At 44.2% G+C, this 24,688-nt stretch overlaps 1 protein-coding gene across 1 annotated transcript in view; it reads right to left on the bottom strand.

Moving 5' to 3' along the window:
• Window positions 1–24,688, bottom strand: part of arhgap42a (Rho GTPase activating protein 42a) — a 280,741-nt gene that overhangs the window by 137,242 nt on the left and 118,811 nt on the right. The window contains exon 3 of the mRNA XM_078403156.1: window positions 21,152–21,213. Within this exon, the coding sequence (XP_078259282.1) occupies window positions 21,152–21,213 (62 nt within the window). The remainder of the gene's footprint in view (window positions 1–21,151; window positions 21,214–24,688) is intronic.

Genomic DNA, 24,688 nt, shown 5'->3' with positions numbered 1-24,688 from the left:
GAGCATCGTAACACATGGCATCCCTGTGTGGTATCTCAGCTGCATGGAGGCAGAGAGGAAAGCTCTTCAGCGGGTAGTCCATAGAGCTCAGAGGACCATCGGAACAGCTACCAGCCTTGGAGGGCATCTACAACACACGATGCCTCAGAAAAGCCACCAGCATCCACAAAGACTCTTCACACCCCTGCAACAGTCTGTTCGAACTTCTACCATCGGGCAGACGATACAAGGCCTTCTAAGCCCGCACCTCCAGACTCAGGAACAGCTTCATCCCCAGGGCCATAGCTGCTATGAACCGGTCCTGCTGAGCCGGATGGTCACATCGCACAATGAACCGGCACAGATCTACTTGCACTTTATTCTGTTTTAAAACTGTTCTAATTTGTCTCATTGGGTTGTTTAAATTAATACTGACTAGCTAATTAATTTATTGCATCGTATGGGAGGCGCATTCCCAATCTCGTTGTACCCCTGTACAATGACAATAAAGACATATTGTATTGTATATTGTATTGCCAAGTAAGATGCAGCCTGCAGAAGAGTTCCGACCCGAACTGTCATCTATTCCTTTTCTCCAGAGTTGCTACCTGACCTGCCGCTGAGTTACTCCAGCAGTCTGTGTCTATCTTCCCCATCACTAACCCCATTCCACATACTGGTCTTCAGGACATTAAAACGTGTCTACCAATTGAATACAATTTCAGCTCCAGTTCTCGCTCCACATATTGCTTTTGACTTGCTGAGTATTTCCAATTTTTGTTCATTTAGGTGGGATCACCAATGACTGATGTTTTTCTGTGCATTGCGTAAATTTAGTTTAGTTTCGAGATACAACGCGGAAACAGGCCCTTCGGCCCACCAAGTCCACGCTAACCAGCAATCCCCGTACACTAGCACTATCCTACCCACTCGGGACAATTTACAATTCTTACCAAAGCCGATTACCCTACAAACCAGCACGTGTTTGGAATGTGGGAGGAAACTGGAGTTCCAGGAGGAAACCCACACAGATCACCGGGAGAACGTACAAGCTCTGTACAGACAGCACCCATAGTCAGGATCGAACCCGGGTCTCTGGCGCTGTAAGGCAGTACTCTACCGCTGCGTCAACGTGCCGCCCCATCTGAAGGCTGATCATCAAGTATCTATAAACCCAGAGGAAAATCTGCATCTTTTCAATTGTGCACAGATTTTACCGACAAAGTTCAAGCTTTCCAGCACCAGCTTATTAGATTTTGGCACAGAGATTGTTAGCAGTCACTGGACACATCACTTGTTTGTAACCACAGGCAGCCTTTCATGGAGATTTTATTCATTTATCCTGGACCAGTTCTTGGCTCTGCCTCAATTCCAACAAGCTAATGGTCTGGATAATGGGATATTCCTTCCAGATACACCTTTCATTTTGGTCAGGAAATCTTGGGAACATACACTCGGAAACAGAATTATGCCTTGTGCAAACACTTGGCTAGCTCATCTAACACTGCCAAATATACATTCAATTTAATTTCCAGATTATTTGCATTTAAACGTATCCATTATAACAAAACATAACTACCAAAAATGAAGAGCACTACTTTGATTACACCACAATCTATGTGCTATTCTGTTGCTTTGCATTTGTATTTATTGTTGTATTTGTCTTACCATGTACGCTGTTTGTGAGCTTCATGCAAACAAGGAAATTCATTGCACCCCGACATATATAACAATGTGTTCATCTAAATTTGAGGTTTTACCCAGAGACCACTCTGTGCCCGCTCACCAATCACCTACACTAGGGCTTGAATTACATGACTAGAGAACGTAGCAGCCCATTGCGTTGACCTTCCACTTGTTTGTCTGCTTACAAACATCCCCCCTTTAATGCTTCCATTGTTTACCACTGTTTCAAGATCATCTGGCTGGAGAGATACTCCACTTTGCACTCTGTCCCCAAGCTCTGGTGTACAAATAGGATAGTGGGAGTACAGTCCCCAAACAGCACAGGTAAACATGGAGTCATCTGCCCTGCAGCCCGAGAATTTGTTTTTACACATGATTTATGTGGGGGCGTGGCTGTGTTCTGCAGCTGCGGCTCACCGGCAGTCTCTCTCTGTTTTTTTTTTGTTTTTTTTGTCATTGTCGTTGTTAAATGTACGTTTTGTTTTATTTTTAATTCTGTGTATGTAGGGGGGTGGTGTGGGGGTGGTGGGGGGGTTGGGGGAAACCTTTTTTTCAAATCTCCTCCTCAACGGAGATGCGACCTTTACCGTGTCGTATCTCCGTTCGCGCAACGGCCTAACATCGTGGAGTCGGCGGCCTCCAGCTGGGATCGACCTCAAAGACTCCGGTCGCAGGGCCTGGACTTACCATCTCGGAGGCTTCGGCCGTGGGCCCTGCAGACCGCAACATCGGGAGTTCGCAGGTCCCTGGCTGGCGACCGGCTTTTGGGAGCTCCAGCCGTAGCAGCTTCGACCGCCCCGAAGCGCGAGGTTTGATCAACCCGCTCGCAGGCCCTTCATCGCCCTGCGTGGCTCGGCCGCAGCACTTTCCATCGCCCGGTGGGGGCTCAGGACTTTCATCGGCCTGCTCGGCTCGGTTCGGCCCTGGGACTTTCCATCGCCCGGTGGGGGCTCAGGACTTTCATCGGCCTGCTCGGCTCGGCCCTGGGACTTTCCATCGCCCGGTGGGGGCTTCAAAAAGTTGGGAGCCTCGATCACCTCGTGGCACCACGGGAGAAGAATGAGGAGGAGATAAGACTTTGCCTTCCATCACAGTGAGGGTATGCCTAGAGCAATCACTGTGATGGATGTTTGTGTAAACAATTATATCTGTGTGTCTTGTGCTTTTTAATGTCTACTGCCGGACCCTGACGTGAGAGGACGCTGGCGTTGAGTATTCGCCGCTTTTCCGTCAGGATAGTTTGTCTGTTTGTTTCTATGTTAATTGTTTTTGTAAAGCGCTTTGAGCATGTGATAAGGCGCTATATAAAATAAATGTATTATTATTATTATTATTATGATTTAATTTCCAGGAGATTCATTCTTTTTTAAGATGCTGCACCATGCAAAATGTTGAATGCTGCACACGAATATTTGTGTGAGCGTGGGCTTCTGCAACAAACAAAACATTGCTTTTACATTTACCGAGCTTTAAGAGAGGTAATGAAAATCAGTCTGAAGAAGGGTCTCGACCCGAAACGTCGCCCATTCCTTCTCTCTTGAGATGCTGCCTGACCTGCTGAGTTACTCCAGCATTTTGTGAATAAATACCTTCGATTTGTACCAGCATCTGCAGTTATTTTCTTATATAATGAAAAACAGAAGTGATTTCACTCTAAAGCTTGGAATGATTCACATACTATTTCTTACTTTGTGGAATTCAAGTACCAAAGTGCAAATACAGCAGTCACTTTATGTACAGATGACCCCTGCAGTACAGTATTCGGGTAAAAGGAAATTTGCCTTCTTATCACTATCCAAAAATTGAGATACAGGGTAAAATTTGTTCACAAAACTTGTGTGAGAAAGAAAAAAAAAATTCCAACTAGTATTTAGTTACTCTTGCAAGGACCACACAGCCTCGGGTAACAGAAAATCACGATTACGGCCGTTTTCTGGGAATGGTATCCCACACCAACCCATCCCGTAACCTGTAATCACCTGTACAGGAACGTCCTACAGGTACAGCCAAGTCTCCCTAATTAATCAATGCTAGCGTGCTCAAAAACGTTGGCCTGAATCAATTAAGAGCTCCAAGCACCTCATTAAATACTGTATACACAAAATGCTGGAGTAACTCAGCGGGAAAGGCAGCATCCCTGAGAGAAGGAATAGGTGACATTTCGGGTCAAGACCCTTCTTCAGACTGATGTCAGGCAGGGCCGTTTTTACAGCATTATGGGCCCCCGGGCAAAGCAGTGTACTGGGGCCCCTACCGTTACTCTCCCCCACCCCCCTTTCCCTACCAGCCTCTCCCCCCCCCCTGTCGTGCCGGCAAAAAGCACTTACCGAAAAGCACTTAGCGATGGACTTAGGGTGCTACATTGTTGCGAAAAGCACTTACAGATCGCTGTGAGAAGCACTTAGTGACCGAAAATGTTGCGAAAAAAGCACTTATTGAACCTACATTTTTAAAGTAATATTTATTTATTGCAAGTCACTTAACATACACAGATCAGCATGGGGCCCCTATGCTCGTGGGCCCCTGGGCAAGTGCCCATCAGGCCCATGCGTTAAGACGGCCCTGATGTCAGGGGAGTGGGCAGCACACAGATAAAATGTAGTCAGACAGTAAGAATCGGAGAACTGAGAAGGGGGAGGAGATGGAGAGAGAAGGAAAGCAAGTGCTACTTGAAGTTAGAGAAGTCAACGTTCATTGCTCGGGTGCAAGCTGCCCAAGTGAAATATGAGGTGCTGCTCCTCTAATTTGCACTGGTCCTCACTCTGACAATCATTAAATACTATTATGGATCCTCCATTATCCACTTGAACTGAGAATTAAGGTACAAGTAAAACATCACATTGAAAGGTATGCACCTTTAAGAACAGCAGTAAACTCCACAATACTGAATTTTACAGGCCATAAACTCAGCAGCTCCACAGAATTGCAATGTTAGCTGCACTATCTTCCAACTTAATCAGATTGATTATGATACTTGACATAAAAATATGCATTTCAAAACTGCTGTACAAAGCCAGCTGCTTGGAGAACCGCTAATTTCACCACAGGTGTAAAACTGAAAGTAGCCACCAGAGATGAGAGTGGGTGGCTAACTCAAAAAACATTGCCAAGAGATTCACAAAGGACAAAGTCAAAGAAAAAGGTTTCTGCAGATAACACGAGAGGAATTTTTCAATGTTGGATTGGAGGAAAAACCTACAAAAAAAAAAAAGCTCCGTTGATTGCAGGAATGTGAAAGCCAAGTTCATTTTTTCCAACTGACTAATCAAAATAATGGGTTGAAGCTTTAACTCATAAAACAGCTGTAACCTGAACCATCAAGTGCACATTCCATGCCTTAGTTTTTTACTGCCACAAGTTAATACATAATATATTTATAATATGGTTAACCTGCAGGTGGCAATAGTGTAAAGTCATTTGGAAAACAACAGTGGTAAGCTCAATTTAGTCTGGGGTGGGGTGTCATGGAGAAGAGCCAGAAGGGATGAAAATGAACACTGCATACTATATTGGGAGTATTACATTCCAGGTGGCATTAATGCATTTGCATGGACACAAATGTACTTCCTGACAATGGAAGACATATATTATCCACGTTGCAGATTCAATAAATCAGTCAAAGAACAATGCATCGCATCTTCTGAATTTGTGCCTTGGAATCCCTTCGACCCACAACCTGTGACACAGATGACAAACATCCTGTTCTCGTTCTTGAAACTGCAACAGCAAATCTCAGTATAATTTGCTAAAAACCTACAGCATAGTAAACAATAGACAATAGGTGCAGGAGGCGGCCATTCGGCCCTTCGAGCCAGCACCGCCATTTAATGTGATCATGGCTGATCATTCTCAATCAGTACCCCGCTCCTGCCTTCTCCCCATACCCCCTGACTCCGCTATCCTTAAGAGCTCTATCCAGCTCTCTCTTGAATGAATTCAGAGAGTTGGCATCCACTGCCTTCTGAGGCAGAGAATTCCACAGATTCACAACTCTCTGACTCACTATCTTGGAACACAGCAATGAATTCCAAGAAGGCGCCCAACACGGGTGACTATTTGCGTGCTAGCCACAGAAGCAGATCTACAATCGCCCCACGCTCTTAAATCGCCATCTATACACTGTAAATGGATCGATTGTAATCCTGTGCTGTCTTCCTGCTGACTGGTTAGCACGCTACTAAGGCTTTTCAATGTACCTCGGTACATGCAACAATAAACTATACTGAACTGCATGGATTTGGAGCAGTGTAACTGAATGTCAGACCTCCAAGATACAAGGACCATACAGAATGGAAAGCCAGATTACTTACAGAGACACATTTAGTAGTAATGGCTTTAGTCTAGCATCAGCCTGGATGTTATTGTAAATATAGGTTGGATTTAATTTATACTGTTTGTACTGGATCTGTAAAAATATCTAAAAATCAGCAGTGAGACAGGTCCTCCTTGCACAGACTATTTCCAGCACAGTGTTGGAGTCTTGGCCTTATTTTATTACTGGTAGCAATACAGACTGGGTATTAATAAAGTCAGGGAGAAACTAAAAGTTAGACAATAGACAATAGACAATAGACAATAGGTGCAGGAGTAGGCCATTCAGCCCTTCGAGCCAGCACCGCCATTCAATGCGATCATGGCTGATCACTCTCAATCAGTACCCCGTTCCTGCCTTCTCCCCATACCCCCTCACTCCGCTATCCTTAAGAGCTCTATCCAGCTCTCTCTTGAAAGCATCCAACGAACTGGCCTCCACTGCCTTCTGAGGCAGAGAATTCCACACCTTCACCACTCTCTGACTGAAAAAGTTCTTCCTCATCTCCGTTCTAAATAGCCTACCCCTTATTCTTAAACTGTGGCCCCTTGTTCTGGACTCCCCCAACATTGGGAACATGTTTCCTGCCTCTAATGTGTCCAATCCCCTAATTATCTTATATGTTTCAATAAGATCCCCCCTCATCGTTCTAAATTCCAGTGTATACAAGCCTAATTGCTCCAGCCTTTCAACATACGACAGTCCCGCCATTCTGGGAATCAACCTAGTGAACCTGCGCTGCACGCCCTCAATAGCAAGAATATCCTTCCTCAAATTTGGAGACCAAAACTGCACACAGTACTCCAGGTGCGGTCTCACCAGGGCCCGGTACAACTGTAGAAGGACCTCTTTGCTCCTATACTCAACTCCTCTTGTTACGAAGGCCAACATTCCATTGGCTTTCTTCACTGCCTGCTGTACGTGCATGTTTCCTTTCAGTGACTGATGCACTAGGACACCCAGATCTCGTTGAACATCCCCTCTTCCTAACTTGACACCATTCAGATAAACTTAGAAGTTGCCAGCATGTCAAAACACGTCATTTACTCACGTGAAGATTTGGGTTGCAGTGAAGTGTCTTGTGCAAGCCTGTAAAAAATCTTCTCCTCGGGCAACTTGAGAAGTAATTGAGCATTTTGCCAAACTTTCAAGCTCTCCAGAAACATTTTATGACATCATTAAACCGCACTAATTGAGTAAACTTAATCCTCACAATAACTTTTGCAAGGTTGAACACAAGAACAGAAGTAGAGCTGGAGTAGATCATATGGTCCCTCAAGTCTGCTCCGCCATTCAAGCAGTTCATGGTTAATGCGATCTTTGGATTTGCCTCCACTTTCATGCCCGATCTGTGTAATCATCAGTTCCGAGAATCCAAAAACCCATCTCAGCTCTGTATACATTCAGTACCTCAGCTGACTCAGTCCCTTAAGATAGAAAATCCCAATGATTCATAAAACACAAGAATAAACTCCACTTCCAGGTCCACAAATGTGAAATTTCTTGTTTTGAAAGCCAGCTACCTTGCTTGAGATTGCAAAGTGTGCTACCTTGCTCTAGGTTGGAAAACGACCTGTCAAGATCTCCAGAATCTTGTACATTTTAATAATATTGCCTCTCATGTAAAGTACAATGAATATTCTTCCTTCATTCTTCTTTTCTCCGTATGAACCTTCTCTTCTCCAACTCAAAAATACTCCCTTCCTTAAACAAGTATAAAGTAGTCCAGATGTGGTGTGTTACCCAATATAATTGCAACAAGCATTCTGTCTTTTCGTAATCTCTTTTGCAATTAAACCAACATTCATAGAAACATAGAAACATAGAAAATAGGTGCAGGAGTAGGCCATTCGGCCCTTCGAGCCTGCACCGCCATTCAATATGATCATGGCTGATCATCCAGCTCAGTACCTCAGTACCTGCCTTCTCTCCATGCCCCCTGATCCCTTTAGCCACAAGGGCCACATCTAACTCCCTCTTAAATATAGCCAGTGAACTGGCCTCAACTACCTTCTGTGGCAGAGAATTCCACAGACTCACCACACTCTGTGTGAAGAAATGTTTTCTCATCTCGGTCCTAAAAGACTTCCCCCTTATCCTTAAGCTGTGACCCCTGGTTCTGGACTTCCCCAACATCGGGAACAATCTTCCCGCATCTAGCCTCTCCAACCCCTTAAGAATTTTATATGTTTCAATAAGATCCCCCCTCAGTTTTCTAAATTCCAGCGAGTATAAGCCTAGTCTATCCAGTCTTTCTTCATATGAAAGTCCTGCCATCCCAGGGATCAATCTGGTGAACCTTCTCTGTACTCCCTCTAAGGAGACCAAAACTGTACACAATACTCCAGGTGCGGTCTCACCAAGGCCCTGTACAACTGCAGCAGAACCTCCCTGCTCCTATACTCAAATCCTCTTGCTATGAATGCTAACATACCATTCGCTTTCTTCACTGTCTGCTGCACCTGCACGCTTGCTTTCAATGACTGGTGTACCATGACACACAGGTCACGTTGCATCTCCCCTTGTCCTAATTGGCCACCATTCAGGTAATACTCTGCTTTCCTGTTCTTGCCACCAAAGTGGATAACCTCACATTTATCCACATTATATTGCATCTGCCATGCATTTGCCCACTCTCCTAATCTATCCAAGTCACTCTGCAGCCTCCTAGCATCCTCCTCGCAGCTAACACTGCCACCCAGCTTCGTGTCATCCGCAAACTTAGAGATGTTGCATTCAATTCCCTCATCCAAATCATTAATATATATTGTAAATAACTGGGGTCCCAGCACTGAGCCTTGCGGTACCCCACTAGTCACTGCCTGCCATTCCGAAAAGGACCCGTTTATTCCTACTCTTTGCTTCCTGTCCGCCAACCAATTCTCTATCCACCTCAACACTGAACCCCCAATACCGTGTGCTTTAAGTTTGTACCCCAGTCTCCTATGTGGGACCTTGTCGAAGGCCTTCTGAAAGTCCAGATATAACACATCGACTGGTTCTCCCTTATCCACTCTACTAGTTACATCCTCGAAAAATATAAATCCATGCTGACTTTGTCCGATGATTTCACCACTTTCCAAATGTGATGCCATCACATCTTTAATAACTGACTCTAGCATTTTCCCCACTACCGATGTTAGGCTAACTGGTCTATAATTCCCCGTTTTCTCTCTCCCTCCCTTTTTTAAAAAGTGGGGTTACATTAGCTACCCTCCAATCCTCAGGAACTACTCCAGAATCTAAAGAGTTTTGACAGCCTAATTTCTGCTCTCCCAAATATTAGTTTTACACTATTCATGCAAGGCCACCCAATTCCCTCTGAGAACCAAGAAAAAAGGGTCTCGACCTGAAACGTCACCCATTCCTTCTCTCCTGAGATGCTGCCTGACCTGCTGAGTTACTCCAGCATTTTGAGTCTCCCTCTGAGAACCAGTGTTCATGATTCTCACAACATCCAAGTAACATTTTGCTTTCCTGTTTCTCCTACCAATGTGTATAAACTCATATTTCCCCACATTACATGATTATTGTCAAATCATTGCCCACTCAAATCTTTCCAGACTTTGCGACTTTCTCACGACATACTTTCCTCCCTATCGTGGCATCATCAGAAAATTTGGGTGCAGTATATTTGCTCCCTTTATTGAGGTCATTAATGTCCATTGTAAATAGTTGAGATCCCCCGCCACTGATTGCTGCAGCACATCACCACCTGCTCCTTGCCAAACTGAAAATGATTCATGTACTCTGACTGTTTTCCATTGGTAGACAAGTTCTCCAGCCATGCTAATATATTATGTAACATGAACCTTCAATTGTGCAGTAGCCTTTTATCAAACATATCTTGGTAATAAAAATAGACTACATCTCGTTGCTTCCTTTTATCCACTCTGCTAGCTACATCCTCAAAGGACTCTAATAAATATGTCAATAATAATTTCCCTTTGAGCAAACCATGTTGACTGTACATAATCATTATCACATGCTAAGTATTCTGAATTACTTTATCAATGATTGATTCCTGCATTTTCTCAAAGACACGACTTTGGTCAAAAGCCGACAGTTAGCCAATCTGTTTCCCTATTCCTCCTTGCAAAGAGTTGTTACATTTGCAGTTTTCCCCATCTGCTTGAAACTTCCCGAATCTGAACACATTTGAAAGATGCATCCACTTACTTTGCAACGTCTTCTTTTAGAACCTCTGGATGCAGGCCAGCATGCCCCAGGACTTGCCAATCTTTAGTCCAATTAATTTACCAACTACTTTTTATTTGGCAAAATTGATTCTTTAAACATTTCTCACTTTTGAATGAATGAATGAATGAATGAATGAATGAATGAATAAGTTTATTGGCCAAGTATGTGCATATACAAGGAATGTGCCTTGGTGCTCCGCCCACAAATGACAACACAAACATACAGTTAACAATTAAGAATAAAGTATAAACACATCAAAACAATAAGGATACAACATTACGGTCTAAACTTGAGGGTGAAAATAAACCAGAGCAAAAAAGAGACTACAGACTTTGGTTATTGAGTAGAACTACTACTCGTGGAAAAAAGCTGTTTTTATGTCTGGCTGTGGCTGCTTCGACAGTCCGGAGTTGCCTTCCAGAGGGAAGTGCCTCGAAGAGTTTGTGGCCGGGGTGAGAGGGGTCAGAGATGATCTTGCCTGCTCGCTTCCTGGCCCTTGCAGTGCACAGTTCATCAATGGGGGGGGAAGGTTGCAGCCAATAATCTTCTCAGCTGATCGAACGATCCGTTGCAGCCTCCAGATGTCGTGCTTGGTGGCTGAGCTAAACCAGACCATGATGGAGAAGGTGAGGATGGACTCAATGATAGCAGTATAGAATTGGACCGTCATTGCCTGTGGCAGATTGTGTTTCCTCAGCTGCCGCAGGAAGTACATCCTCTGTTGGGCCTTTTTGACTGTGGAGTCGATGGTGGCCCCCTATTTAAGGTCCCTGGAGATGATGGTTCCAAGGAACTTAAATGACTCCACAGATGTGACTGTGGTGTTGTTGATAGTGAGTTGGGGAAGAGGAGGGGAGCTCTTCGTAAGTCTACACTTAGTTCCACTGTCTTGAGAGCATTGAGCTCCAGGTTGTTGCGATGGCACCAGGACGCCAGCTGTGTCACTTCCCATCTGTAGGCAGATTCCTCCCCATCCTGGATCAGTCCAATCAGGGTTGTGTCATCCGCAAACTTGAGGAGCTTGACAGAGGATTCTTTGGAGGTGCAGTCGTTGGTGTAGAGAGAGTAAAGTAGAGGGGAGAGTACGCAGCCTTGTGGTGCTCCTATGCTGAGGGTCTGCGGGTCTGAGATGTGCTTTCCCAGCCTCACATGCTGCTTCCTGTCTGTCAGGAAGTTGATGATCCACTGACAGAGGGGTTCAGGCACAGTCAGCTGGGAGAGTTTGTAGTGTAGTAGTTCTGGCACAATGGTGTTAAAAGCAGAGCTAAAGTCCACAAACAAAATCCTGACATTGGTCCCCTTGCGGTCTAGGTACTGGAGGATGAAATGCGGGCCTAGGTTGACTGCGTCATCCACCGATCTATTGGCCCAGTATGCAAACTGCAGAGGGTCCAGCAGGGGGTTAGTGATGTTTTTCAGCTGGGCCAGCACAAGTCTTTCAAAGGTCTTCATGACTACAGAGGTAAGTGTGACAGGCCTGTAGTCATTAAGACCAGTGATCCTTGTCTTTTTGGGTACAGGGACAATAGTGGAGACCTTGAAGCAGGCAGGGACAGTGCAGGTTTGCAAGGACTGGTTGAAAATATCTATGTAGACCGGTGCCAGTTGTTCGGCACAGAGCTTGAGGGTAGAGGGGGAAACATTGTCTGGTCCTGGAGATTTCCGGCTTTTCTGTCTCCTGAATAGCCTCTCCACCTCCGCAATTTCTAACAGGTGAATTGAACATGGGGAACAAGGACATGGCAGACCAATTCAATAACTACTTTGGTTCTGTCTTCACTAAGGAAGACATAAATAATCTGCCGGAAATAGCAGGGGACCGGGGATCAAATGAGATGGAGGAACTGAGTGAAATCCAGGTTAGTCGGGAAGTGGTGTTAGGTAAATTGAATGGATTAAAGGCCGATAAATCCCCAGGGCCAGATAGGCTGCATCCCAGAGTGCTTAAGGAAGTAGCCCCAGAAATAGTGGCTGCATTAGTGATAATTTTTCAAAACTCTTTGGATTCTGGAGTAGTTACTGAGGATTGGAGGGTAGCTAATGTAACCCCACTTTTCAAAAAGGGAGGGAGATAGAAAACGGGGAATTACAGACCAGTTAGTCTAACATCGGTAGTGGGGAAAATGCTAGAGTCAGTTATTAAAGATGGGATAGCAGCACATTTGGAAAGTGATGAAATCATTGGACAAAGTCAGCATGGATTTATGAAAGGTAAATCATGTCTGATGAATCTTATAGAATTTTTCGAGGATGTAACTAGTAGAGTGGGTAAGGGAGAACCAGTGGATGTGTTATATCTGGACTTCCAGAAGGCTTTCGACAAGGTCCCACATAAGAGATTAGTATGCAAACTTAAAGCACACGGTATTGTGGGTTCAGTATTGATGTGAATAGAGAACTGGCTGGCAGAGAGGAAGCAAAGAGTAGGAATAAACGGGTCCTTTTCAGAATGGCAGGCAGTGACTAGTGGGGTACCGCAAGGCTCAGTGCTGGGACCCCAGCTATTTACAATATATATTAATGATTTGGACGAGGAAATTGAATGCAACATCTCCAAGTTTGCGGATGACACGAAGCTGGGGGGCAGTGTTAGCTGTGAGGAGGATGCTAGGAGGCTGCAAAGTGACTTGGATAGGTTAGGTGAGTGGGCAAAGGCATGGCAGATGCAGTATAATGTGGATAAATGTGAGGTTATCCACTTTGGTGGCAAGAACAGGAAAGCAGACTATTGTCTGAATGGTGGCCGATTAGGAGAAGGGGAGATGCAACGAGACCTGGGTGTCGTGGTACACCAGTCATTGAAAGTAGGCATGCAGGTGCAGCAGGCAGTGAAGAAAGCGAATGGAATGTTGGCATTCATAGCGAGGGGATTTGAGTAGAGGAGCAGGGAGGTTCTGCTGCAGTTCTACAGGGCATTGATGAGACCACACCTGGAGTATTGCGTACAGTTTTGGTCTCCTAATCTGAGGAAAGACATTCTTGCCATAGAGGGAGTACAGAGAAGGTTCACCAGATTGATTCCTGGGATGGCAGGACTTTCATATGAAGAAAGACTGGATAGACTCGGCTTGTACTCGCTGGAATTTAGAAGATTGAAGGGGGATCTTATAGAAACTTACAAAATTCTTAAGGGGTTGGACAGGCTAGATGCAGGAAGATTGTTCCCGATGTTGGGGAAGTCCAGAACCAGGGGTCACAGTTTAAGGATAAGGGGGAAGTCTTTTAGGACCAAGATGAGAACGTTTTTTTTCAGACAGAGAGTGGTGAATCTGTGGAATTCTCTGCCACAGAAGGTAGTTGAGGCCAGTTCATTGGCTATGTTTAAGAGGGAGTTAGATGTGGCCCTTGTGGCTAAAGGGATCAGGCGGTATGGAGAGAAGGCAGGTACAGGTTACTGAGTTGGATGATCAGCCATGATCATATTGAATGGCGGTGCAGGATCGAAGGGCCGAATGGCCTACTCCTGCACCTATTTTCTATGTTTCTATGAGAAGTGGCCAGACTGATGTTGGGCAGTGAACGAGGGAGGGCCCAGTCTGGCTCAGCTTTTGCTCCATTATTTCCTGCCATTTTTTATTGTTTTCACATGTCTCCCGTTATGAAGTCGGGGGCAAATGTCACAGTCGCAGCCCCTTTGATGCGGCCGTTGTTGCTGCTCATGATGCAGCTTTCCTTGGGCCGTGGCCACCGGCCAGATTGTGCTCGGTCACTGCGGGGCCCCGTCCCCTCCCACCCGCTGCTGCCTCTTCCCGCCGGCCCGTCGCTCCGTCCACTCGGCCTCTCCCTTCCTCCACTGCCGCCTCGTCCTTCACCTTGGAAGATGTCGACGGCCGTGGGGCAGAAGGAGAAGGCGACGGTGGAGCGGAGAGCAGACAACGAGGGAGCCCCACGGAGACACAGCACCTCCTGCCGGTAGCGATGGCATGATGAAAGCGGGTCCTGTCAGAGGCAACAACGTGAGCCGCAACAACAGCCACGTCAACCGGTGAAGAAGGGCTCGCGGGTGCAGACTCGCGAGGCAGGAAACATGTTCCCAACGTTGGGGGAGTCCAGAACAAGGGGCCACAGTTTAAGAATAAGGGGTAGGCCATTTAGAACTGAGATGAGGAAAATCTTTTTCAGTCAGAGAGTTGTGAATCTGTGGAATTCTCTGCCTCAGAAGGCAGTGGAGGCCAATTCTCTGAATGCATTCAAGAGAGAGCTGGATAGAGCTCTTAAGGATAGCGGAGTCAGGGGGTATGGGGAGAAGGCAGGAACAGGGTACTGATTGAGAATGATCAGCCATGATCACATTGAATGGCGGTGCTGGCTCGAAGGGCCGAATGGCCTCCTCCTGCACCTATTGTCTATTGTCAGACCAGCAACATCGCCGCCTATTTGTAAGGTGAAACGACACAGAGTACTGAAGTTACTCAGCAGATTGAATCAGTCTGAAGAATGGTCCCAACCTCATCTATCCATGTTCTCCAGAGATGCTGCCTGACCCATTGAATTACTCCAGCACTTTATGTCCGTCTGTGCATTAACCATCATCTCCAGTTCTTTGTTTCAATGACATAAAATAACAGACTCCATTAACCCCTCCCCCCCCATGGTCTATTATAGCAACGGTTTACAGTACTCAAGTTTTTCCCTTGCTCACGATAGGTGTGATTACTCTTCTCACCCCTTCCCTAGTATGTTGACTATGAAGAACTTATAATGGCAGTGTTAATGAACATTATGGGGAGGTGGTTGAGCTATGTTGTGGGTGATTGCCATTGAGTTATAGGGTTATAGAAAATAGGTGCAGGAGGAGGCCATTCGGCCCTTCGAGCCAGGACCCCCCATTCATTGTGATCGTGGCTGATTGTCCCTAATCAATAACCCGTTGGTGATTGTGTGTGATATAAAAGGAATATGACACTTTAAATCATGATACTTTGACTCTTTTGCTAGAGTGCTTATACCACATCTCTGACAATGACCTTCCTGGACTGAAACTCATCTAACAGGATGAATGGGAAAGTGGAAAGAATATTCAGCCATATTTCAGCTATATTCACTTGCAGTTCTGCATTAGATCGCTCCAGTGAGCTGCAGTGTGCAAATTACACTTGGTGGATTCTCAGAATCTCAGCTCCAAGTCATTTGTCCCAGGGAATATCCCCAGAAATACCTCGATAAAGACAGGACCAACTTTGCGGACTTGTTTACTGACGCATAAAAAAGAATGAGCCTTACTTCAAATATCCATAGCACACAGGTAATCTACCTAACTGCCCAATTGGACAGCGCCTTCACTAACAATAAATGTCCATGATAATATCTTGGAAACAATGTAGTGTAAGAAAATAACAGCAAATAGGCAATAGACAATAGACAATAGGTGCAGGAGGAGGCCATACGACCCTTCGAGCCAGCACCACCATTCAATGTGATCATGGCTGATCATTCTCAATCAGTACCCCGTTCCTGCCTTCTCCCCATACCCCCCTGACTCCGCTATCCTTAAGAGCTCTATCTAGCTCTCTCTTGAATGCATTCAGAGAATTGGCCTCCAATGCCTTCTGAGGCAGAGAATTCCACAGATTCACAACTCTCTGACTGAAAAAGTTTTTCCTCACCTCAGTTCTAAATGGCCTACCCCTTATTTTTAAACTGTGGCCCCTTGTTCTGGACTTCCCCCAACATTGGGAACATGTTTCCTGCCTCTAACGTGTCCAACCCCTTAATAATCTTATAGATGCTGGTACAGTCTGAAGAAGGGTCTCGACCCGAAACGTCACCCATTCCTTCTCTCCTGAGATGCTGCCTGACCTGCTGAGTTACTCCAGCATTTTGTGAATAAATATCTTGGAAACAATGGATCACTTTCCAAATCGTTCAGCAGCCACCTCTCAGTGAAAGCAGATATATAACTCACCTCCGCTTCCAGTGAGCTCGCACAATCTTTCAACATCTGAAGAAAAAGTCGGAAAGGGTCTCGACCTGAAACGTCACCCATTCCTTCTCTCCAGTCCCACTGAGTTACTTCAGCATTTTGTGTCTATCTTTGAAGAAATATAATGCTCAAAGATCAAGGCCTCAACCCAGTCTCTAAGGTCATGGTCTAGGCATGACCATGAACACCACTCCACGCAGCCCACAGTCTCTGCCCTGCTTAATGCTTCAGAGACAGATTACCTGAACAGGCACTTTCTAAGCAAAATCTGCCAAATCCATCTGCAGGATAGGTAAGCAATGCCAGAGAGCACATCATCCACATGCCCCACGTTAGAGACCCAAGACATGCACTTTGCTCTAGACTCCATCATGGGAAGACATCATGGAAAGACATTCCCACTGGGCTGCAGGAACCCTTCTTCAGACTGAAAGACAGAGACTGCTGCTCATCTACTCTGGCACGTTATTGAGGATTGATAGCAGTGAAACAAACCTGTTATTAGTCAGGTTAGATTTGTTCTACTTTTAGTGAGCAAGGCAGATCTGAACAATCATCAGTATTATATTTTATTGCTGCAGCTCAACTAAGGAAACAATGATAGTTCTGGAGCACTACTACCAGAATAGCAATAGGATTCACGGCTGATTCTGGTGTAAAATAAGAAAGGCACAAATTACCAACCGTAAGAGTAAGGACTTCGGGACCTAGCCATGTAGAATTGTGCACGGTTGAAGAACTTCAGAGACATATTTTACATTCACATGCGCGGGGCTCTGTTATAGAAGATGCAATTTTTGTGGGAGCTGCTCCTCCCACTAGTTGATTCCTCATCCACTCTTCAAGCTGCCTTGGCAAGACCACCAGCATAACCAAGGAGCAGTTACACTCCCTCTTTTCCCTTCTCCCATCAGGCAAGTGGTGCAGAAGTCTGAAAACAGATACCTCCAGATTCAGGGACAGTTTCTTCCCAGCTGTTATCAGGCAACTGAACAATCCTATCAACAACTAGAGAGTGGTCCTGGCCGATCTACCTTATTGGAGACCTGTCTTTAATCAGACTTTACTAGCACTAAATGTTATTCCCTTTATCCTGTACCTGCACACTGTGGACAGCTTGATTGTAATCATATATAGTCTTTTCACTGACTGGATAACACAACAAAGAGCTTTTCACTGTACCTAGGTACATGTGACAATAATAAACGAAGCTCTACTACGACTGATCATTTATGCCCTTGAAGAAGCTCTCATATAGTTTACAACATAGTAATTGAAGTCAGTCTGAAGAAGGGTCTCGACCCGAAACGTCGCCCATTCCTTCTCTCCTGAGATGCTGCCTGACCTGCTGAGTTACTACAGCTTTTTGTGAACAACATAGTAATTAATCATCAGGGGGCTTCTTTGCTAATGTTCAATCTGAACCTAAAAAACTTAATTGCTGAGGATGAAAAAAAATCAGTTAAAAACTGCCATGAAGACAACAGAACTAATGGTTAAGAATATAGTATGAAATTGCCATGTTTATTTCTTATCTGAGAATGGGAACAATGTAATTTCAACAAAGATCTCGGAGCAAAGTCTTTGGGAAGTGACTCCAGTTAGGGCTACATTAGCTGTATTGAATAATTGTTTTACTTCATCGTAAACCTTACCATGTGTACTATCTTTGGTGCTGTAAAGTACCTGAAGCTAACTTTACAAGCATTATTTGGCATAACTTCTAGGAGGTAGATGTTTATAGGTTTTGCATGAAATGTTAAATGCGAAGATGGGAGAGCGATTTACTTGGCATGACGTACCTTGTTAATTTTAGGCGTACAAACAAGTATAATAACTGGAGTTTGAACAGAATACAAACAGGGATCAATAGCTAGACTGTACATGCCCATGTTAAAACATCATGAGCATGAACTGATGAATAACATCATATTTACAAGTTTTACTCAACTCATGAAAACAGTAATGTGCCCAAAACAACATCTTTCATTTTCTACTCGTTTGCAATGCCCAAACATATCATAGTCTAGAACCAATTCGATGATGCTCAATTCTGGAAGATTTCCTCACACAGCATTGTGCTCAAATGTTTAGAAACATCAATATGCAGTTGTTTAATTAACTCATTTGTATTGACTTTTTAATTCACATATGAATTTAAATATTTATGCAATTGTGACATGTACTTGAAAGCCAATTAAGTTTTATTCCATGCAGATTTGGTTGGAGGAGTTATTCTGGTTCGAATTTAATTTTGGTTCTCCAAGGTCCAACTGTTTTAGGCAATCTGTGGTCTTTTGAATTGGCATTCAAACTGATATTCTTTTGACCTGCACAAAAATATTTGCTGAATATAGTCAAATAGCACCATTGTGAACATTTTCCACTGTTTGTGTTTGTGGTATGATGTATTTCAAAGAATGTACATGTTCACTCCTTGCAAGTGAGGTAATTTGGGTCTGGAAATTATTTGTATCTAGTATATATAGATTTAGATTTTAGATTTAGATTTAGAGATACAGCGCGGAAACAGGCCCTTCGGCCCACCGAGTCCGCGCCGCCCAGCGATCCCCGCACATTAACACTATCCTACACACACTAGGGACAATTTTTACATTTACCCAGTCAATTAACCTACATACCTGTACGTCTTTGGAGTGTGGGAGGAAACCGAAGATCTCGGAGAAAACCCACGCAGGTCACGGGGAGAACGTACAAACTCCGTACAGGCGGCGCCCGTAGTCAGGATCGAACCCGAGTCTCCGGCGCTGCATTCGCTGTAAGGCAGCAACTCTACCGCTGCGCTACCGTGCATTGCGAACCTCAAAGACAAACTATCAAGTTGTAACAATATATGTCCAGCTGTCTATATTCTCAGAACAATGCTGGCTGTTATAACCAGTAATCACTGAACTATATATTATACCAAGAGCTATCATGGTCCTTGTGGTCACTTCAACCATTGCTCGACATAGTGATATTTTTAGTTTACAGATACAAGGCGGAAGCAGGCCCTTCGGCCCATCGAGTCCACACCGTCCAGCGATCCCAGCACATTAACGCAATTCTACACGCACTCGGGACAATTTACAATTTTACCAAGCCAGTTAGCCTACAGACCTGTACGAGTTTGGAGAGTGGGAGGAAACCGAAAATCTCAGAGAAAACCCATCCAATCACGGGAAGGGCGTACAAACTCCGTACAGACAGCACCCATCGTCGGGATCGGACCCGGTTCTCCAGCGCTGCAAGGCAGCAACTCTACCATTGCCCCGCCATGCCAAGGTACGACAAAAATTCCGTCACCCCCGTGTCAACAAAGTTGCAAATCCAAAAGCAAATTCAAAATTCTATTTCATCTTGGCAGAGACCATTTCCATAAATGGTGGCGTACAACTCCAATTGAGTCTGAAAAGAATTATTGTGTTCATTCTCCACATCAAAGAATTTGAAATTCTGTTAAGCACACAAGTTTTTAATATCCTGTAGAACATCCATTCCAGCACACAACAATGCTAACAAAATATATGAAGCATAAAATGAAGTATCAATATGCAGAACAAACACACTTTATAACTGCATCACATTTCAGGTTCTGACAAAGAGGCATCAACTATTAACTAGTCTTTCCAGGTGAGGCAGAGGTTCACCTGCACCTCCTCCAACCTCATCTATTGTATCCGCTGCTCTAGATGTCAACTTCTCTACATCGGCGAGACCAAACGCAGGCTCGGCGATCGTTTCGCTCAACACCTTCGCTCAGTCCGCCTTAACCAACCTGACCTCCCAGTAGCTGAGCACTTCAACTCCCCCTCCCACTCCCAATCTGACCTTTCTGTCATAGGCCTCCTCCATTGTCATAGCGAAGTCCACCCCAAATTGGAGGAACAGCACCTCATATTACGCTAGGGCAGCATACACCCCGGCAGTATGAATATTTATTTCTCCAACTTCAGATAGTTCCTCTGTCCCTCTCTTTCCCCTCCCACTTCCCAGTTCTCCCACTGTCTTCCTGTCTCCAACTACATCCTATCTTTGTCCCACCCCCTCCCCTGACATCAGTCTGAAGAAGGGTCTCGACCCAAAACGTCACCCATTCCTTCTCTCCTGAGATGCTGCCTGACCCGCTGAATTACTCCGGCATTTTGTGATACCTTCGATTTGTACTAGCATCTGCAGTTATTTTCTTACATCAACTATTAATTATTACCTGCACACAACAGATGATATCACTTAATGTCCCAGGAATTCCACTTCCTTTAATTACAGGTATGTGATTATTTTGTACCTATGTAAGGCTTCTTATTTTATTTTCCTTCTATAGCACTCTCAACTCTTATCACCAATGCTGTTCATCCTGTACCACTGATGTAGTGGGCATCATACACTGTACCACTGATGTAGTGGGCGGTTTCCTCCCACTCAAGCAAGACTTAAGTCATTTTTGAGCCATCCTAAAACATGACCACAGTAGCTCAGGAAATTAATTAAATGCTTATCACAGAATTTGCTCTAATCGAAATACTAAAACTCTTGTTTGTTATCTTGTTTGTGACTGAACTTCAGTCAAAACGGTACACGATAGCACAACAATTTTAGGCACACCTTACTCACTATTGTCACTTTAGTGATAATGCAAGTAGTTTTATTGAAATCGGTGTTATATTTTTAAGGTTATTCACATTTTTAAGTTTAAAAGGAGGGGAGGGGGAGGGAGGGGGAAGGGGGGAGTGGTGGAGAAGGGAGAGGGGAGGGGGGGTTGAGGAGAGAGGGGATGGACTACTGAATGGGCCCAATGGGTCCACTTGGTCTAGTTTGTTTATATAATTTGCTCTGAACAACATAAATTGGAAATAGTAAACGTTTCAACCATATTTTGTTAAAGACGGCACTGGCATAATTTGATGCCACAAAGCATGCCAAATATTATGCCTCATCAACAAAGATCAGAACCTTTATTTTAAGTATCAATGGCTGTGGTTTGCTTTCGATAACCCATGTGATGATAAGTGCTGTCACCATAAGAAATTTAAGATAAAAGTAATTCTCACCAATCTTCTTCGCTCCTCTTCAACAGTATGAAGTAGTTGTGCAAATTCTTTAAAGGACTGAGCTGTAACAAAAAATAGATGGAACGTGTTAAGGATTAGATAAATTCCTATAAATGTTATGCACATGTGCAATAAATAATCACAAAAGATATTCTTAAAGTTTTCCGCTGAGTTACTCCAGCACTTTGTGTCTTTTTTGCAATCCAGCATCTCTAGTTCCTTGTATCTACATTCCACAAGACTCAATTGCATTACCCAGTTTCTCCATCATTCCATCTGCTGCAATATCACTAGTTGCCTTTCTATTTTAGCTAGCAGAGGTCCAAATTCTGTCTCCTCCATTTCTCGCATTTCTGTTCTCACATAGTCTTCCAGCCAGAAGAAGAGTAGGATTCTTCGCGTTCTCGACTTGGCAGTCAGCTGGCTCGGGGACAGTGCTGCCCTGGGGTCACCAAATGGAAAGATCCTCTCTGGTAGTCAGCAGAATTGTGGAGCAGATGTTGGGTGTTGCAGCAGGACGTTGCAAAGGCTCAGTCATCCAGAATGAAATAGAGACATCACAAATCTGGGGAAATTATCGCCAAAAGCCAGAGAATTCAAAATCCTTCCTTGCACATCAGATCAGTGGTCGTGTCCTCTCACAGAGTACTGAAATGGACCTCATCCCGAAATGGCGAGAATAAATATCCCACCCTTACCTTTTTCAAAAGCTTTGCAAACCAAACCAAAGGCAATCTGCTCCAATCTTTAATGCGCATTCTCCAACCCAAAGGTACACTCATTGCTTAATTCCACTTCTGTCAATTGTAGAACTCCAGACATACATATGGCTCTGTTCCATCCAGAGCCTCCAAGGCTTTCAGCCTTGGACTCCACTAGTTTCTCATCTACATGCCTCCATGAAGTCCAGTTCCAGACATAGATGAAAGCCAAAACTTCACCTCAAATATCAACCCCATTGCAAGGGGTCCAATTTGGATGAGCATTTAGTTTTAATGGGCTACGATTTCGACTGGTTAAACATTGCGGAATCTTGGAATGAGCCAAGTATGAATCTGCATCATTCTATAACATGTGCCAAGTCCACAAAAGGGGACGCAGCAAATTCAAGACTCCTTCAAAGATATGTTCAAATAGGGTTCAATTACTCCCAAAAAATGTGGGGGTTTTTGTTAAAGCCAAAATAAAATCAACTATATTGGTAAAAGTATGATAAATATAACAATAAAACAACTGTGGTGCAATAATCTCCCTTTAAGCTATCTGAAGAAACTAAGATTACAAGTGCAGCCACTCTTAATGAGAAAGCTGCTCTTTGAGTGTAATGTCAATATTGGATAAACTGCATGAAAGTTCTTTGGAAAGGAGTGGATGGTTCACTTGTAACAGATTTTCCCATCATGAGGGAGATTCCACATGCTGAGAGTCTCGTGAAACTGACCTTTAGAAGCTAAAATTGAAAGATGACATTTTTCAATTACCATGCAAACTGACGAGAAACGAATTTCCAGTCGGCGATGTCAGGGGCATCCAGCGTACTCAATAAATCATGCGCTTGCAGATTTAATTTGCAGGGGAATAAAATGTGCAATAGATTTTGTGTATATGTAGATCGAAATGAATATGCAGTGCTCATGGGAACCTTCAAAATAACAAAGAGAAAGATCAACTGTGACAAGCAACTAAATGTTTTCCTGTCTGAAAAGTTACCTCACAGTAGTTCAACTATTCCACTGCAATATGGAAAGAACTTATGGTCAGACTCAGCACATTTCCCCACTTCCCCAGTATCACTTGAACAGTTCAAATTTTGACCTTAAATTCAAAACATCACAAATTTCTCATAAAAGGTCATTAAGGTTGGAAATCCAGAATAAAGCAGCTTAGTGCCCTGCATTCATCAGCGCTGGGATTTTACCATTTGGCTTGTAACAGTTAACAGATGTCAGCTCTCAAGAGACCTAATCTACTTTCGTTGACCTTGGACATTTCTTCAATCACGGCTTTCCAAAGGGAAAATAAAGTAAATCACAGAATAGCAGACCACCAACCACTTCGCCTCCCTGGCAATTTGCATCTCCAGAAACTAAAATGGCATCTGACACAAAACTTGACAAATTCAAATCCCAGAACGCACTAATAGTAAGTACACCAAACTCTTCCTGCACAATCAGTATTTTTGAAGCATTTGATAATCCACAAACATTAAGGCAAGGCTGAAATATAGTTTCTATTATTGGCAGGGCGTATGTAGTAAATGAACAGAATATCCTTCCCACAAATGCACTAAATGAAAACATTTCAGATGCTTCCATTGCTGATCGATTGTCAGCTTGCAAAACCCAAACCAGTCAATTGTTTTTAAGTGGTGCAAATGGAGCATTGGTCACTGGAGATCTCTGATCTCAGTACATACTGTCCTGAATTTTTCCAGGCCAACATCATTCTTTGCATCACCACCTCATATAACCCACAGCAACATGGGAATTTCTGTACATGCATTTTTAAATATAAAATTCTAAAAGTAGCAAGACTAGGCAATAAGCTGCATTCTAATAGTCAGACCTCCCAACATTTGATTTTACACATTCAGAATTTTGATGTCCAAAATTCAGAATTTTACATCAAAATTCATAATATGGTGCGTAATGCAACTTTTCAGGGGGAAAAAAGCATGCACGCCAAATGCGCGTATGCATTGCGCTGCATTCATGTGAGATAAACTACTATTATTTCCAACAGTCTGTAGTTCTTGGACTACATGTACAATGTCAGGCCTATCATGAGTATATTCTGCTATTTATAGAAAGGTTATTGAACAGAAATGCTTTTAATAACACAAAGTAAAAATTGTTTTGTTTTGTTTTTTCTATTTTGCTTTTCCCTTACACATCCCAATTCTCTTGGTATTGAATAAAAGAACAATGGCCATAAAATATTTGACTGTTATGAAGAAAGAGTTTCATTTAAAACTGCACATCCCTAATCTCATTGAAGAAATACTTGCTCCAGTGGTCTTCAACAGCAAATCACAACGGTCCATGTCCCCCCCACCCGTTTCCCCCCACCTCCACTCCCCCTCCCTCCACCCCCCTCCCTTCCTCCACCCCCCCTGACTCCACACTCCTCTGCCCCCCTCCCCCGCACCCCAACCCCCCCCCTCCATCCCCTCTCAACATCAATGGGCCTCACACTCCGCAGCGAGGCGAGGCCAGCGGCGAGGGTGAGGTGAGGCGAGGAGAGTACAGGCCAGCGGCGAGGTGAGGAGAGTACAGGCCAGCGGCGAGGTGAGGAGAGTACAGGCCAGCGGCGAGGCCAGGCCAGCGGTGAGGTGAGGTGAGGCATGTGTTTTGCGGAAAAATGTGAGGTGAAATCGGAATGGCGGAAATGAAATAAGAAAGCGGAAAATTTCCGCCAAATTCAGAAGGGTTGGGAGGTCTGAATACTGAACTCCTTCTTGGGCTAAACATTTACATTGCAGACTTGCCGGTGCATTTCCCCTTGGATTATTAAGACCATCAGCTAAATTGTAGGACT

The sequence above is a fragment of the Rhinoraja longicauda genome, chromosome 7 (genome assembly GCF_053455715.1).
Source record: "Rhinoraja longicauda isolate Sanriku21f chromosome 7, sRhiLon1.1, whole genome shotgun sequence".
Lineage (NCBI taxonomy): Eukaryota > Metazoa > Chordata > Chondrichthyes > Rajiformes > Arhynchobatidae > Rhinoraja > Rhinoraja longicauda.
This window is presented reverse-complemented; position numbering and strand designations above follow the sequence as displayed.